The sequence below is a fragment of the Strix aluco genome, chromosome 5 (assembly GCF_031877795.1).
Source record: "Strix aluco isolate bStrAlu1 chromosome 5, bStrAlu1.hap1, whole genome shotgun sequence".
Lineage (NCBI taxonomy): Eukaryota > Metazoa > Chordata > Aves > Strigiformes > Strigidae > Strix > Strix aluco.
Genome location: NC_133935.1, coordinates 28,044,010 through 28,056,761, shown reverse-complemented (window position 1 = coordinate 28,056,761; position 12,752 = coordinate 28,044,010). Strand labels below are relative to the sequence as shown.

Below are 12,752 nucleotides of genomic sequence, written 5' to 3'. Positions count from 1 at the left end.
TTGACCACAGAAATCCCTGCCATTTTCAAAGGCCTTCCTTTACACATGTGATTGTTCATTCCCGTATTTGCAGTCTCCCACAGCTCATGTTCCCCTGCTAGACACAGCAGAACAGCAGATACCCTCATCCCTGGTGCACCTTCACTGGTTCAGGTGGGACCTGCTCCAGGGTTCATTTGCCCTGGTGCCTTTGTTTTATAGAACAGCATCCTCCCCTTGCTCTCCAGCCACTGCCGCCACAGAAATAGGGGAAAGCAGTCCTTAAGATGGGGAAATGAGGGGTTAGGGGTGTTTTGACCAGAACTGTCTCACAGTGACTCACAGGGAGTGCCGGGCAGTCAGGCTTGGCTTGGCAGAGCAGCGGCATCATCTAGTGGCCAGACAGGTCTCTCGCACGGAGCATTGCAGGGAGCTGGGAGACCCCTTTTTTCACATGTGAACTGGAATTGCCACATGAAATGGGAATGCTTTTAGGGTGGGAGGGGAGGAAAACCTGAGCAGGAACCTACTGGAAGGACCCCAGGAGCCCCTGGCTAATGAGACACGGACCGGAACAGGTCATTCCCTGACACTGCTAGGAAACATCTTTCCCCACTGCTTTTTTTAACAGAGAATGAGCAAAGTGGACAGTGGAATGAAAAGCCACTTTGTGTATTTAGCTGAGCACTGACATCTAATTTTCTGACCTCTTTCTTTTGCTCCCTGGGTCAAGTAGGCCATGGATATAAAAACCAACTCACTCTTCATGCAAACCCCAGTTAAACCTTCCTAGGCTGCTTCTCTAGCGTTCACATGAAAGACCTATAGAAATTAATCCAAATTAACAGTTACTCTGCAAGAGACTGGAATACAGACTTGATGAACTCACCTCACTGATTTCCCTTACTTTAAATCTTTAAAAAGTGTGCAAAACTTTCCATTTCACTCCAAGAGTGGAGTCTTGCAGCCTTGCCAGGGTGGAGTGCACTTCTGATTGTTATCTGAGCGTGAGTCAGTGACTTTCTTAAGCAATACAACCTTTAACTCTGCCTTTCCAGGGGTTTTAATGTTTGGTTTAAAAATAAAATAAACTCTGCCAACCCTGATATTTTGGTACAATTATATTTACTTCAGCTGAATCTTAACTTCATCATAGCACAGTTCTTCCTGTGGGATTTAGCTAATGTTTACAAAGCACTTGATTTATGATGAACTGTTGAAAATTATGTTTAGGGCTGCTATACAGCTGAGGGTCTGCTGTGCATTCATTATTATTGTTGTTGTCAGACTGTTTCTTGCCTCAGATGTTCCCCCATCCCTGCAGTCTTGCTTCCCAGATTTCCCCAGCACAGCTGTAGTACTTGCTTGGGAAGCAGTCGTATCGCAACAACATCAAGAAGACAAGCAGAGAATAAGTTTACTTTCCTGCATTGGGTGCTGTTTGGGTGACATCCTATTCATACACATCTGTGATGGTTTTTTCCCCTCTCAGGGTGCAGTGGTTTGCACTGATTAGTCCCAAATGTTTCCTGTCTCCTCCAGACCCTGTTGCTCCCACCTCCTCAGGCTTCAGTACATGTTGTTTCCCTTCTCCTGTGGCCCCTTCTGCTGCAATGTCAACCCAAATACTGTGGGACAATGCCAAAGACACCTCATCCATCAGAGGCATCTCTGCAGGACATGTGAAGAAGCAAGTTAGTTGATTTAGAAAGCCTCCAGCCACCAGAAGTCTTGGCTTCCAAGTTCTGAAAGGAAGGAAGATGGGGAGTAGGGGGAAGTACATGCCATTTCCTAAAAAATTTAAGCGAAATCACACACCTAGGAAAGTCAAGCACGTTTCAGCATGGAGGGGAGTGGTGACTAGAGGTGTTGGCAAGGATGTGGAGACACAAAGTGGATTAGTGTGAGAGGCGAGTTGAAACCGGCATCTGCCACCAGGAAAACTTACTAACTGTTTTTCCCTCCTGTGGCAGGTGATGGACAGCTCGATGCCACTGATTGGGGAGCATGTGGAAGAAGACAGACAGCTTATAGCTGATCTGGTTGTTTCCAAAATGACTCAGCTTGTCATCACTGCTGGATCTATGCCATCACCGCTGAGGCCTTGGGTATGAATGAACAGAGAACTTATGGCCAAGTTGTTTTCCTGAACTTTTCTCTCTTTCTCTCCTTCCTATGGGTGTCAGGCAGTCAGACAGCTCAGAGAGTTGAACAGTCCCATATGGGAGTGTATTGGATAGATTGACTCCTGTTCTTCCAAAGAAATCTCTCATAGACAATTTGAAGTGGGTGCCCCTAAGAAATACCTCTCTCTCCCTTTCTCACCTTCCATATAACTGTGGCATCACACTGGTAGTGTGGGCCATGCATCTAGACATTTTGTCTTGCTAAATTCATAGATTCATAGTGAAGACAGCTGTTTTCAGAGGTACTTGTAATGCCTGACTTCATCTCTGTCTAACACCATCCCTCAGGATAGATTTCATTCCAGTTTTTGCATCCCTGATGAAAATCTGTGCTTCCCAGAAGAGAAAGTAGGAATCTCCACCATGAGTTATTTCATTCCTTACTGCAGCCTTTCTTCTTTGGAGATGCCCTTTATCCCCTTCATCAGGAGGAAGTTTGACTAATACTAAATTAATATAAGAACCTGCCATTTTTGCATTTAAACTGACCACTTAGTGCTTCTCATGTACATCCATTTTGAGTATCAAATATATCTAATCTTAGTGCCACATTTCCCAGTGGCAGTTCTGTATAAATTAAACACACCAGAACATAATCTGTGTCTCCAGGTGTATGTGCTACACTTCTTTTAGTATCTAGCAGGGAGCCAAGCATGAAGGTTTGAAGACAACAAATCTGTACAAAAGAAAGGACAGGAGAGTAAACAGGCTGGAAGTTTCCTTTTTCACTTGAGACAAAAAATGGGAGAAAGCAATTTATTGCTCTCTGCCTTTGTCATATGTCAGCCCACTCCTGCTAAACCAGGTGCCCAGCATGAAGGGTATTCAGGGTAACTCCAAACCAAGTTTTAGCTAGAGTGAAGGGGTAAACATTTAATAGACACTAAAAATGCTTTGAGGCAGGGAAATAGGATTTACTCTGGCCAAAGTGGAATCAACAACTGCCATCTGAAATAACCAAGATATAGAGTGTATAAACTAAGAGCAAAGGGGAAACCAACAGAACATGGACAGATGCATCTGTTTTCTATGTCTGTAATATACTAACAGACCTAATTACAACAGACCTAAAATAGGGTCTAAATAATAAGAACATAAGAACAAAAAAAAAATGGTCTTGGAGGGATAGGATGTCAAATAGAGGAGTTAAATAAGAAAAGGGTCTTCACCAAGGATACAACCTAATAATATCTGTATACAAAATCAAGAAAACTAAAACTCCAAACATGTTAACTAGAATGCTTTGCTATAGAGAAAGACCTTGGTACAATGAACATTGCAGATACTACACAAGCTACAATTACTAACAATGCTGTAACACATAGTTACAAATGTGCAGAGAGTAGTAATTACATGTGAGGCTGGTGAGATGCAGAACTAAAAGTACAGGTGAAGGCTTCCACAGAATGAAGAAAAATAGTAATTCTGAATACAAGGATAGCAGTACTGAATACATAGAAATATGAACCCTTGGATATCCTATAGGTATGCATAGAATATCTATACATATTATTGGAGCTGGCTATAGTAGTCTCTGGATCAAGAAAAACTGAGAAATTATGAAACTGAGTACACAGCATTGACAGAGATGGAAGAAGCAAGTCATAATAATGTGAGACTGCAGCTATCAAGAAGCAAGTCAAATACCACAGTGGGACAGAAATTCAGAGAGAGTTCCCCATCTCTGTAGGTTTCTGCTTCCTGGAACTGCAATATCCAAGCATAATAGGAAACAACACCTTGACCTAGCCTTAAGAAACACCCAGGTACAAATTCAGAAAGTGAGTGTGTACCATTAGGTTTGATGTCCAAGGGACAGATGTGATATCAAAAAGCAATGATATAACACAAGCAGTTAGAAAAGATTATTTAATAAAGTGAGAAAATTAATCAACTCCCTAGCATTAAAACTGTCTGGACATTATTTGAGACACCATTGTTTTCCAGAATGCATATATACATTTCTGATCTGCTCCTGAACCAGGAATGCAAGAAAAACTTCTAGAGTTAAGTGGCAAAATGATAGAGGACATTCAAGACAAACAGAAAAAAAAATAATCTTCCAGATTTGGAAATCTGACATTTGAGAAGACTATGCACCATCATGCAAGTAATAAAAGGAAACGTAAAAAGGATAGAAATTGATTTTGAAGAGAAGATAGAGGGAAGAATGAAACAAATTCTCTGGGTTCATCAGAAGATGGAACCCTGCCAAAGAATTGGTGGGCTCTGTGGATCATCCAAAATTAAGGGACAAAAGGAAGATAGCAGGGACAGTGTTGTGACTCTAGTAAATTTAATTGCTGAGAGTGGGGAAATTCTTAAACTAGATATATTTTTTCTGATCGGAAGGACAGGGAAGAGAACAAAAACAGTGATTAAATCAGTGATGACTGATATTTTTAAAAATCATTAAGCCCCCAGACCCAGATAGCTACATCCAATGAACTGAATTTAGGAAGTGACTAAGCTGCCAAGAAAAAATGTGCAATTTCATTAGAAACAGTTATTGCTCTAGAGGATTAGTGTACAACAAATACAAAACGTGTTTAAAAAGTTGTAAGAGTAATGTAGAAAAGTGTAGATGTTATGGACTTTACAAATTATCTCAGACAATAATTTAAAGAAAAATACAGAAAACCAATAAACCAACAGAACCACACCTTAAGAGCATCTACCACATTGTTTTTGTAATGTCCCATTATTTTCCTTTAGATTATTTTCCCCTCATTTATTTGAGAATTCTTTCATAAAGTGGTAGATAACAGGCAATCAGTCAAAATAACGTAGCTACTGTCAAAAAGCCTTAGGCAAGGTGACAGACAAGAACTATTAAAGAAAGCAAGCGGTGGGGGGTAAAAGGAGCAGAAGCTGGCCTCAGATAAAGACATAGATATGAGAGATGAAGTTAGCAGAGGGGCTATTTACAGGATGCTAAGTCTGGTCATGTTGATAATTGGGTTGGTTGAGCCCAGGACAGGATAAGATGTTAATGACAACCTGGTTTCATGGTTACAGCTGTGGTTCTCTTCTCACCTCTCTGCCCCAACTCCGTTCTTTCCCCTCACTATTTCCCTTCCAAAGGCAGAAGGCTGGTCCTCACCCTTTCATCTCTGAGCCTCAAAATCCTGTTTTGTCTTCATCTCTGAGAAGCCTTGGGTTGGCTGTAGGCAAAGGCCATAGAGGTGAATATGAGATCTGATTCTCTTTCTTTGGCTGCTCTAATCAGGATGTGTCACAGCATTAGGACAATAAATTTCCACCAACACCAAGGCAAGGTTTAGTGTCCCAAGCTATGTAGGACTAGAAGCCATGAATGGAAAATTCCCAGATTTTCCTCCCTGTCCATTTGCAAGTCCCAGATAAATAATGTAAAATATGGGCTTGTAACCTCATTGCATTTATGTTAGTCAATTGAAACTCATTTCAATGCTTCCAACTATGAAACACTTCTTCCCATTTCCAGAATCACTTGGCTCATTCTCCTGACTTTCCAGGAGCCTTGAAGACCCTTTCATCATTGTGTTCTCCATGTAAATAATTCAGCATGTACCAGCCTATCTGTCTCCAGCTTCCCCTGCTTTCATAAACAATTTTGTGCAATAGGCTAACTCAGACTTCTGTTAACTTTGGAGTGGCCCTTTGTGCAACAGTTCTGTGTTGCTTAGTCTGTTTATTAAAATATCTGTCAAAAAGAATAAACAGTGAGAGAGAAGGAAGTGCAGATGGCACCAACCTACTTGCATTAGTCAGGACCAGTGAAGAACATCCAACAGAGCTATTTTTGTTCAGTCACTACAACAGCAAATAAAACTCCATATGGAAGATTGAAAGGTAAGATAAGCTGGGGGTAGAGAGAGGGTGAACATAAACAACGCAAATGGCACTAGCCATTCCCCTTGAGAAAGACTTTGTTGCATACTGGATAATGAAAAACATTGCTCAGCCTATGGTTGTGTTGACAAGGGAGAAGCAGGAAATTACAATGCAAGAGAAATGACCTGGTGGTGTATACAGAAAACCCAGATACCGCGTCATCTGGAATAATGTAAGCAGACATGCCTCTGGTACCTGCAGAAGGAATCATAAAGCTGGGAGAGAGAAGTGTGTGATGAAAACAATTAAGGGCCTGGAAACATTCCCATGAAGGGTCCAAAGGGACTCAGTCTCTTTCTCAACTTTAAAAAGGAGGTGAATGAGAGAGAGGGCAGTAAAGGTGTGCAAAACAATGAATGGCCTAGCAACAGCAGGTTGTGAGAACTGTTCTCACAACTCAGAACAAAGCAATGGAGTTAAGAAATGGGAGAGGCAGTGAGGCTGAGAGCTGAGCACAACTCAAGGGGTCTGGGTGTAAATATCAAAATATCTGGAACTGTTGCAAAGACTTTGTGGAGCAGATAAGCTTCATGTTTCAGGGTTGAAGCTGACCCTTGCTTATTAGCAATCAAGAGGAGACCCCTTAGGGTAAAAGAGATGATTACTCCATAAATGTGTCCATGGTTCATCCCTCCTTCCTTTGGAACATTTGGTGCTGGCAACTGTCCAAAATGGGAGATGGGACTAACAGACCCCCTTGGGCCTGACAGATTTAATAATTCCTGGTTGCCTAAAAAACATTCTAAACTGTAACTTCATTATTATTCCCTGTGAGCAAAAAACTTCTATGCTCTTTATTACTCAGCTCTCCATTTTAGTCCCATGAGATTTTACCAGCCAGATGCTCTGTGTGTGTGTGTATTTAAGGAACACTTCATGATCTGCAGTTCCTGTTACCTCAGGGCTTCTCTTTGGGGACTCTGTATTAACCGGAATGGCTTTTCTTCTTCTAGACTCCACAAGTTCAACCTGCATCAGTTAGGTCTCAGACCAGACCTCAGCTTGGACAACTGTCTCAATCACGCCCTACTCCCCAAGGTACAGTTCTTCGAGTACCATGACAGTGTGGACTGTGAGACTATCAGTTTGCCTTCTTAACAAAAACTATGAGGAAAAGGTCTGACTCATTGTTCCAACTCACCAACAAGTAGGCAGAAAATGCAGTGCGCTGTTAAAGCAGCTGCTTTCATATTCCACAGCAGTTCAGAAAGTGGGATGAAAATTTGATACAGATCCAGTTGATACTGCTGGTAGGACTTGGCTCAGCAAAACAAGGTCACTGAACTGGCACTGGAGCAGGATTCTGGGCAGATTGTATTTGTGTTTGCCCAAAGCTGTAGTGGCTACAAGTGTTAAGATATGATGGGAAGATGCTAGTGCTGTCAGGCCTGGAACAGACACTGTGGTGATGCCAGGATCCTTGATCCATCTGTCCAGGCGTACACCCTCCCCCCCCGCCCCCCCAGCTCCTCCTGACAGCAGCAGCAGGTTTGACTTACGTAGCTTGGTCAGAACAACAGGTTTGGTTTATTGTCCTAATTTATGCTGAGGTGATGAAGCACAGGGCTGCCCCACAGGACCCAGACCACATCAACCTCTCAATTCACATAACTGATTAGACCCTTCTTTTCTCCACTCCAACCTCCTACCAAATTAATGCCGACCTCAAATTATCTTTTCCTCATTGGTCAGTTTTGGTGTATCCAAAATTTAGTATTTCTGATACCAAATGTATCTATATAATCTTGGCATTACATGGTATTACTGATATGAATTGTTGGCCTTGCAGGATACTACTCCCCATCTGCCTCCAGTGCTCCCCTTCAATTCTCTGTGAAGTTTTCTCACATAACTCCCCCCTGACCACCTGTGAAATTGAGCCAGCCCTCACAACAGTACCTGTAACTTTTGTCAGCTTCTCACACCATTATCTGTCATGTCCAGCAATTTCTCATGTCACATCCAATTGTCTTCTACATCCTCTTCAGTTTTGAGTCTGCTCCCAATATGGCTGAAGTCTCCTGCTGATAATGCTGAAACAGATGTATGGATAGTAATAGGGTGTACAGTCTCACATCAGACTGCTGGGCCCATGAAGGATCTGCTGACCCAAACCAGCAGCTTTCATTTTCTGCAGAGCTGATTCTCCAGTGACTCTTCCCAATACCTGAAGTGCTTGCCAAGGATAAGAAATATTAGTTACATGGAAGAGTACAACATGCTGAAGTGACTCCCTTCAGGGAGAGTGGCAGAGATTCTTTAGTGCTGAAAGAGGTAGAGAACTCTAAAGACATAGGCACGACACCGGTTTTAGGCCTATAAGAGAGGTTTTCCCTTATCCTTCTGCATGAAGCTACTCTGAAGAGTCCCTTCCATAGATGCTCCTTGCCTGTTGTCTACCACATGCACTTTCTCATGTTTATGTCTACATGTCCCTTTCAGGTGGACCACGCCAGCCTCAAGGATCTCAGCCTCCATGGACAAACGCACCTCCACAGCAGCGGCTCTCTCCTCAAGGGCAGCAGCCTCAGAGTCCCCAGTCCACTTCACCTCAGCAGCAAAGGTCACCTGGATCTCCACACCAAGTCCAATCAGCAACTGGGTCCTCTCCAGTCCAGGCTTCCAAGGCAGGCGTGTTCCCTCCACAGCAGCCTAGACCTCCTGCTCAAGGCCGGGCTCCTAGACAGCCAAGCCCCACTGAAACATCCATGCAGCAAGCCACCCCACACCCACATCTGAAGTAGGTGCTCTGTTAAACTGATAGTATTTGTAGATAATAGAATAAAGCTGTCAAAAAGCACCCTTAGCTGACATGAAGAACATATCACTTTGTTGTCAGGCAGAAGTCCCCAGGGACAAAGGCGTGGACAACTGTGAGTGACTTCAGAGGTATATATGCCTGGGCATAACAGGCCACCATTGACCTGTTGTCAGGAGGAACAAGTTGTACTTGATATCTCTAAGCTTTCACATTCTTCCTCTTGTTCATGTGCTCATTGGTAATTGTGCACTCTACTCCAGCCATATCAACACAGCTACTACCTTCCCAGCAGGGTGTATACTCCTTACAGGCTGTAATCAGGACATTATTGGCAAGAAAGGTCAGCAAGAGTCATTCCTTCACTATTCCCTGAATGCAGAAGTCACACAAGGTTCTCTACTGGGCAATTTTTTGTAATTGGTAGCAAAAATGTGGATCGGGGGGAAGTAGAAGTGGTACCACTCATATATGTAAAACTCCAGATGGTGACTGTATGTTTAAGTGCTCTTCTGGAGCAGAGAATGTCACTGAATTCTTGTGGATCATTGGTAGCAGCCTTTACTACCACCCTTCATGGAGTTTATCTGGCAGGAAAGATTGGCAAAAAAATGTTTGGTGTTGACAAAAGGTTGACACAAAAGGAAATTGGTATGAACAGGCCAGAACAAAATATAGGCTAGGAATGGGGAGACAGTTTCTAGGCAACAGAGACGTAATGTTCTGGAACATGCTTTCAGTGATGATGTCTACATAAGCAAGGCAAACCAAGAGGAATGTACTTACAGATCAAAATGTTGGTGCTAAGGATGCAGTTGCCACACTCTATTTCCGGTACTTTAATTCAGAGTCTGGTCTTGTGCTGAATGCCCATTATTGACCAGGAGAAACCACTCAGTGACAAAGCATGGTAGTGGGGAAAATTGGGAGATTTACTTCAAAAGCAGAGTCCTGATCTGAGCTTAAACACTAGCAGATACACACCCAGCAGGAGCAGTGTGGCCAACCAAAAGACCTGCATAACACAGCTGACAGTCAGAGCAGACATGCCAGGGAGGGCAGGCAACAGCATACATTGCAGGGGACATGGCTACCAACTTGCCGAATCTCTCATGCTTTCACATCTGAAAGGACAGGACCATCATTCATGGTACGACTGATGAGAGACAGGTGACCCTCAGTACGAATACATTCTTCTGTATTAGTAGTGAAATGACTTAACTGTTCCTCAGAACAGTTGCACCAAATGGCAATTGCATACTTTTAGTCAGATGTTTTCATAATCACTTACTTGTCTGGACTGTGATATTGGAGCCACCTGTCCATGCCCACCCCTCTTCCACTCCCCGCGCCTCCCCCATTCCTGGATGTCTTAGCATATGGAGACTCTTCTTCCTAACCTCTCTTTATCCTTGAATTTGTCTGTGTGGTGTAACACAAAGCATCAGTAACCAGCTTTCAACTACCACCTTCCCCTGCTGAGTCTGAACTCTGCTTTCTGTTTCAGCAAATCACAGTCCCTGACAAACACCTTCAGTCTATCTGAATCATCTCAGCGGGGAAATGCCAATGAAGACGAAGCAAAAGCTGAGACCATCCGCAACCTGAGGAAATCATTTGCTAGCCTGTTTTCCGATTAACAGCCCTGCAGCTGGATATGTGCTTTTGTCAGCCCTCACTCTTCATATCAGCATATCTGATGTCATCCTGGAATACATTCAATGGTACCCAGCAATTTATAACTAACGCCTGGGTAAAGGGAATTTAGAAAACTATAGGTGTTTCAATACAAAGAAAATATTCTAATAATGGTCTGAAAAGTGACTGTATAAAAGTGGCACTATTTCATTGTTTTTTGTGCATAATCAGAATCACATCTGTTCAAATGACTGAGTTGTAAAGCAAATTTTACTCTTGCTAACCCCTGTGAAGTCAACAGTTATGACAGTGCAAACTAGATTTTATTTTGATTGTATATAGTCATTACAATTGCTAACTTCCAATTACTGAATACTTATTGAGGTTGAACTAAAAAAAAAAAAAAAAGCTTCTTTCAGAAACACATATCCAAAACCAGAGTCAAGAGTCAAGAATAAGTATTCATTGACTGATAAAAGTAAGCATGCTTGAGCACAGACACACAGTGATCTGTGGAATTTCATGATACCAACTTTATAAGAAGTCACTTTTCAGAGCAAAACTACAAGTTAAATACAGTACCAAGCATCAGTAAGCGCCAAAGATCACATGAGCAGGTCATCCAAATGGACTTCTGGTTTGTTCCAGATCACTCTGCTCATAGCAGATAAAACATCTGTTTCATGCCTTCCATTTATGTCCCCAGCACATGACTGAGAGAAAAATGTCATGTTCTAACCCTGTAGCAACCTCAGCTCAAAAGTAACCTGAGAGATGGGCCTTCCACACAAAAAACTTCTTCCCCTGCCCCTGGAAACACCAGAGTCCATGTTCACATTTCACACAAATTCCACACAAAACCCAGGTAACTCAAGCACTTTGGTGACTTGGTCACAGCCGGCTAAGTATGTCCCATGGGAACATGCTTAATTAATAACAGAGCTGATGAAGTGCACATACTTGTGTGCTGAGCGTTTCATAAGCCTGAATGGACAGAGAGATGGAGTGAAATCCTGTCTCCCTCCTTGAACTCCTACTGACTTCACTGGGTGAGTGCAAAATGAATGCAAGGTAACAAACATGCAATAGAACAGGAAAACCATCCCTTACAAATAAAACAAGCTGGGGTCCATCTAGAGACATCAAACCATGGGAGGGCATGTATGGGATTGCCCCTAGCAGGTAATGATCAGTACTAGTCCTCCCCAACCACTCCCAAGAATTATTCTTCCAGAGAAGACAGATATCTTTGCCGGGTGTGCTTTTCCTCTAAGCCTGCAAAACAGAATGAAGCTGTGTATGAACACAAATACAGACTCTGGGACATGGCAAAAAAACCCCAGGTATGACACAAGCTACATTCATGAAAAAAACACCCTGGGTAAATCAATGTATCTGTGGCTACTTCTACCAGCTGAGAACCTACCCCTTGCACCATGCTTTTTCTATTTATAATACACCTAATGAAGGCACCAGTCCTCATCCCACCTCCTTGACTTTTCTTCAAGTTTTGTCCAGTATTTTAGTCACAAACAACACATACAGCTTCAAGGTCTGACTTTTGACTTTGTGCTTCCCCTAACAACTTCACCTTGATGACACTTTGGAATACCCAGGGAGGCAGGGAGGTCAGTAAGTTAAAAACATTTGAGCCAATGGCACAGATCCTTGCTGTCACTTAAACAGGGAGATCCCCAAAGCAGCAAAAGCAGCAGCAGGACTTGCCATCTTGGATCTTATGATTCACTGGTGGGAATAAAGCCAAATAAACAATTCCTTCCTGCATAGCACCTGTAATGAATATCTAAATCCAATGCAGTCATCTGGACCTTGTATGACCTACCCCTGAGCAGGCCTTTACACATATAATGGCTTTTGTGACCTGTGCACTTCCAGACAAGCAACAGCATAGCTTTTCCAGGTTGGAAGGCTCTTGAGAGACTCATCTGAATCAATGATTTATACCTCAAGTTCAGTATTATTGAACCACCCTATCCTCTGATGATTTATCTTTTTTTTTTTTTCAATTCTGTGTTGTCCTTCCAGGTTTGCTAAGCAGTTTACAATGTAGCATCATAAATACATGTCATTGTCTGAGAAATAAAACAGACCCTGCTGTTTTGCAATCTCCAGGAGCAATAAAAGAGTGACAAACGGCCCTGAGCAAGCACTGTCCCACTGGCAAGAACAATAACAGATTAACAGGCTCCACTCTATGGAGAGGAGGTAATACAACCCTGGTGGGAGGATCTCCTTCTCTTACACTTTCCTCAGCATGGTTTATGTCTTTCCCTACTAAGTGGTCACCAGAGATG

At 42.7% G+C, this 12,752-nt stretch overlaps 1 protein-coding gene across 5 annotated transcripts in view; it reads left to right on the top strand.

The window, feature by feature from the left end:
* SYN3 (synapsin III) overlaps window positions 1-11,063 on the top strand; it is a 245,881-nt gene extending 234,818 nt beyond the window's left edge. For 3 of the 5 annotated variants that reach the window (XM_074826492.1, XM_074826491.1, XM_074826490.1), the window contains 4 exons: window positions 1,953-2,087; window positions 6,995-7,079; window positions 8,484-8,781; window positions 10,307-11,063. In XM_074826492.1, the coding sequence (XP_074682593.1) occupies window positions 1,953-2,087; window positions 6,995-7,079; window positions 8,484-8,781; window positions 10,307-10,439 (651 nt within the window). In that variant the 3' untranslated portion in view covers window positions 10,440-11,063. Of the gene's footprint in view, window positions 1-1,952; window positions 2,088-6,994; window positions 7,080-8,483 lie in introns of all 5 variants that reach the window. The other 2 variants (XM_074826493.1, XM_074826494.1) reach the window with 2 other exon arrangements.
* The last annotated feature ends 1,689 nt before the right edge of the window (window positions 11,064-12,752 follow it).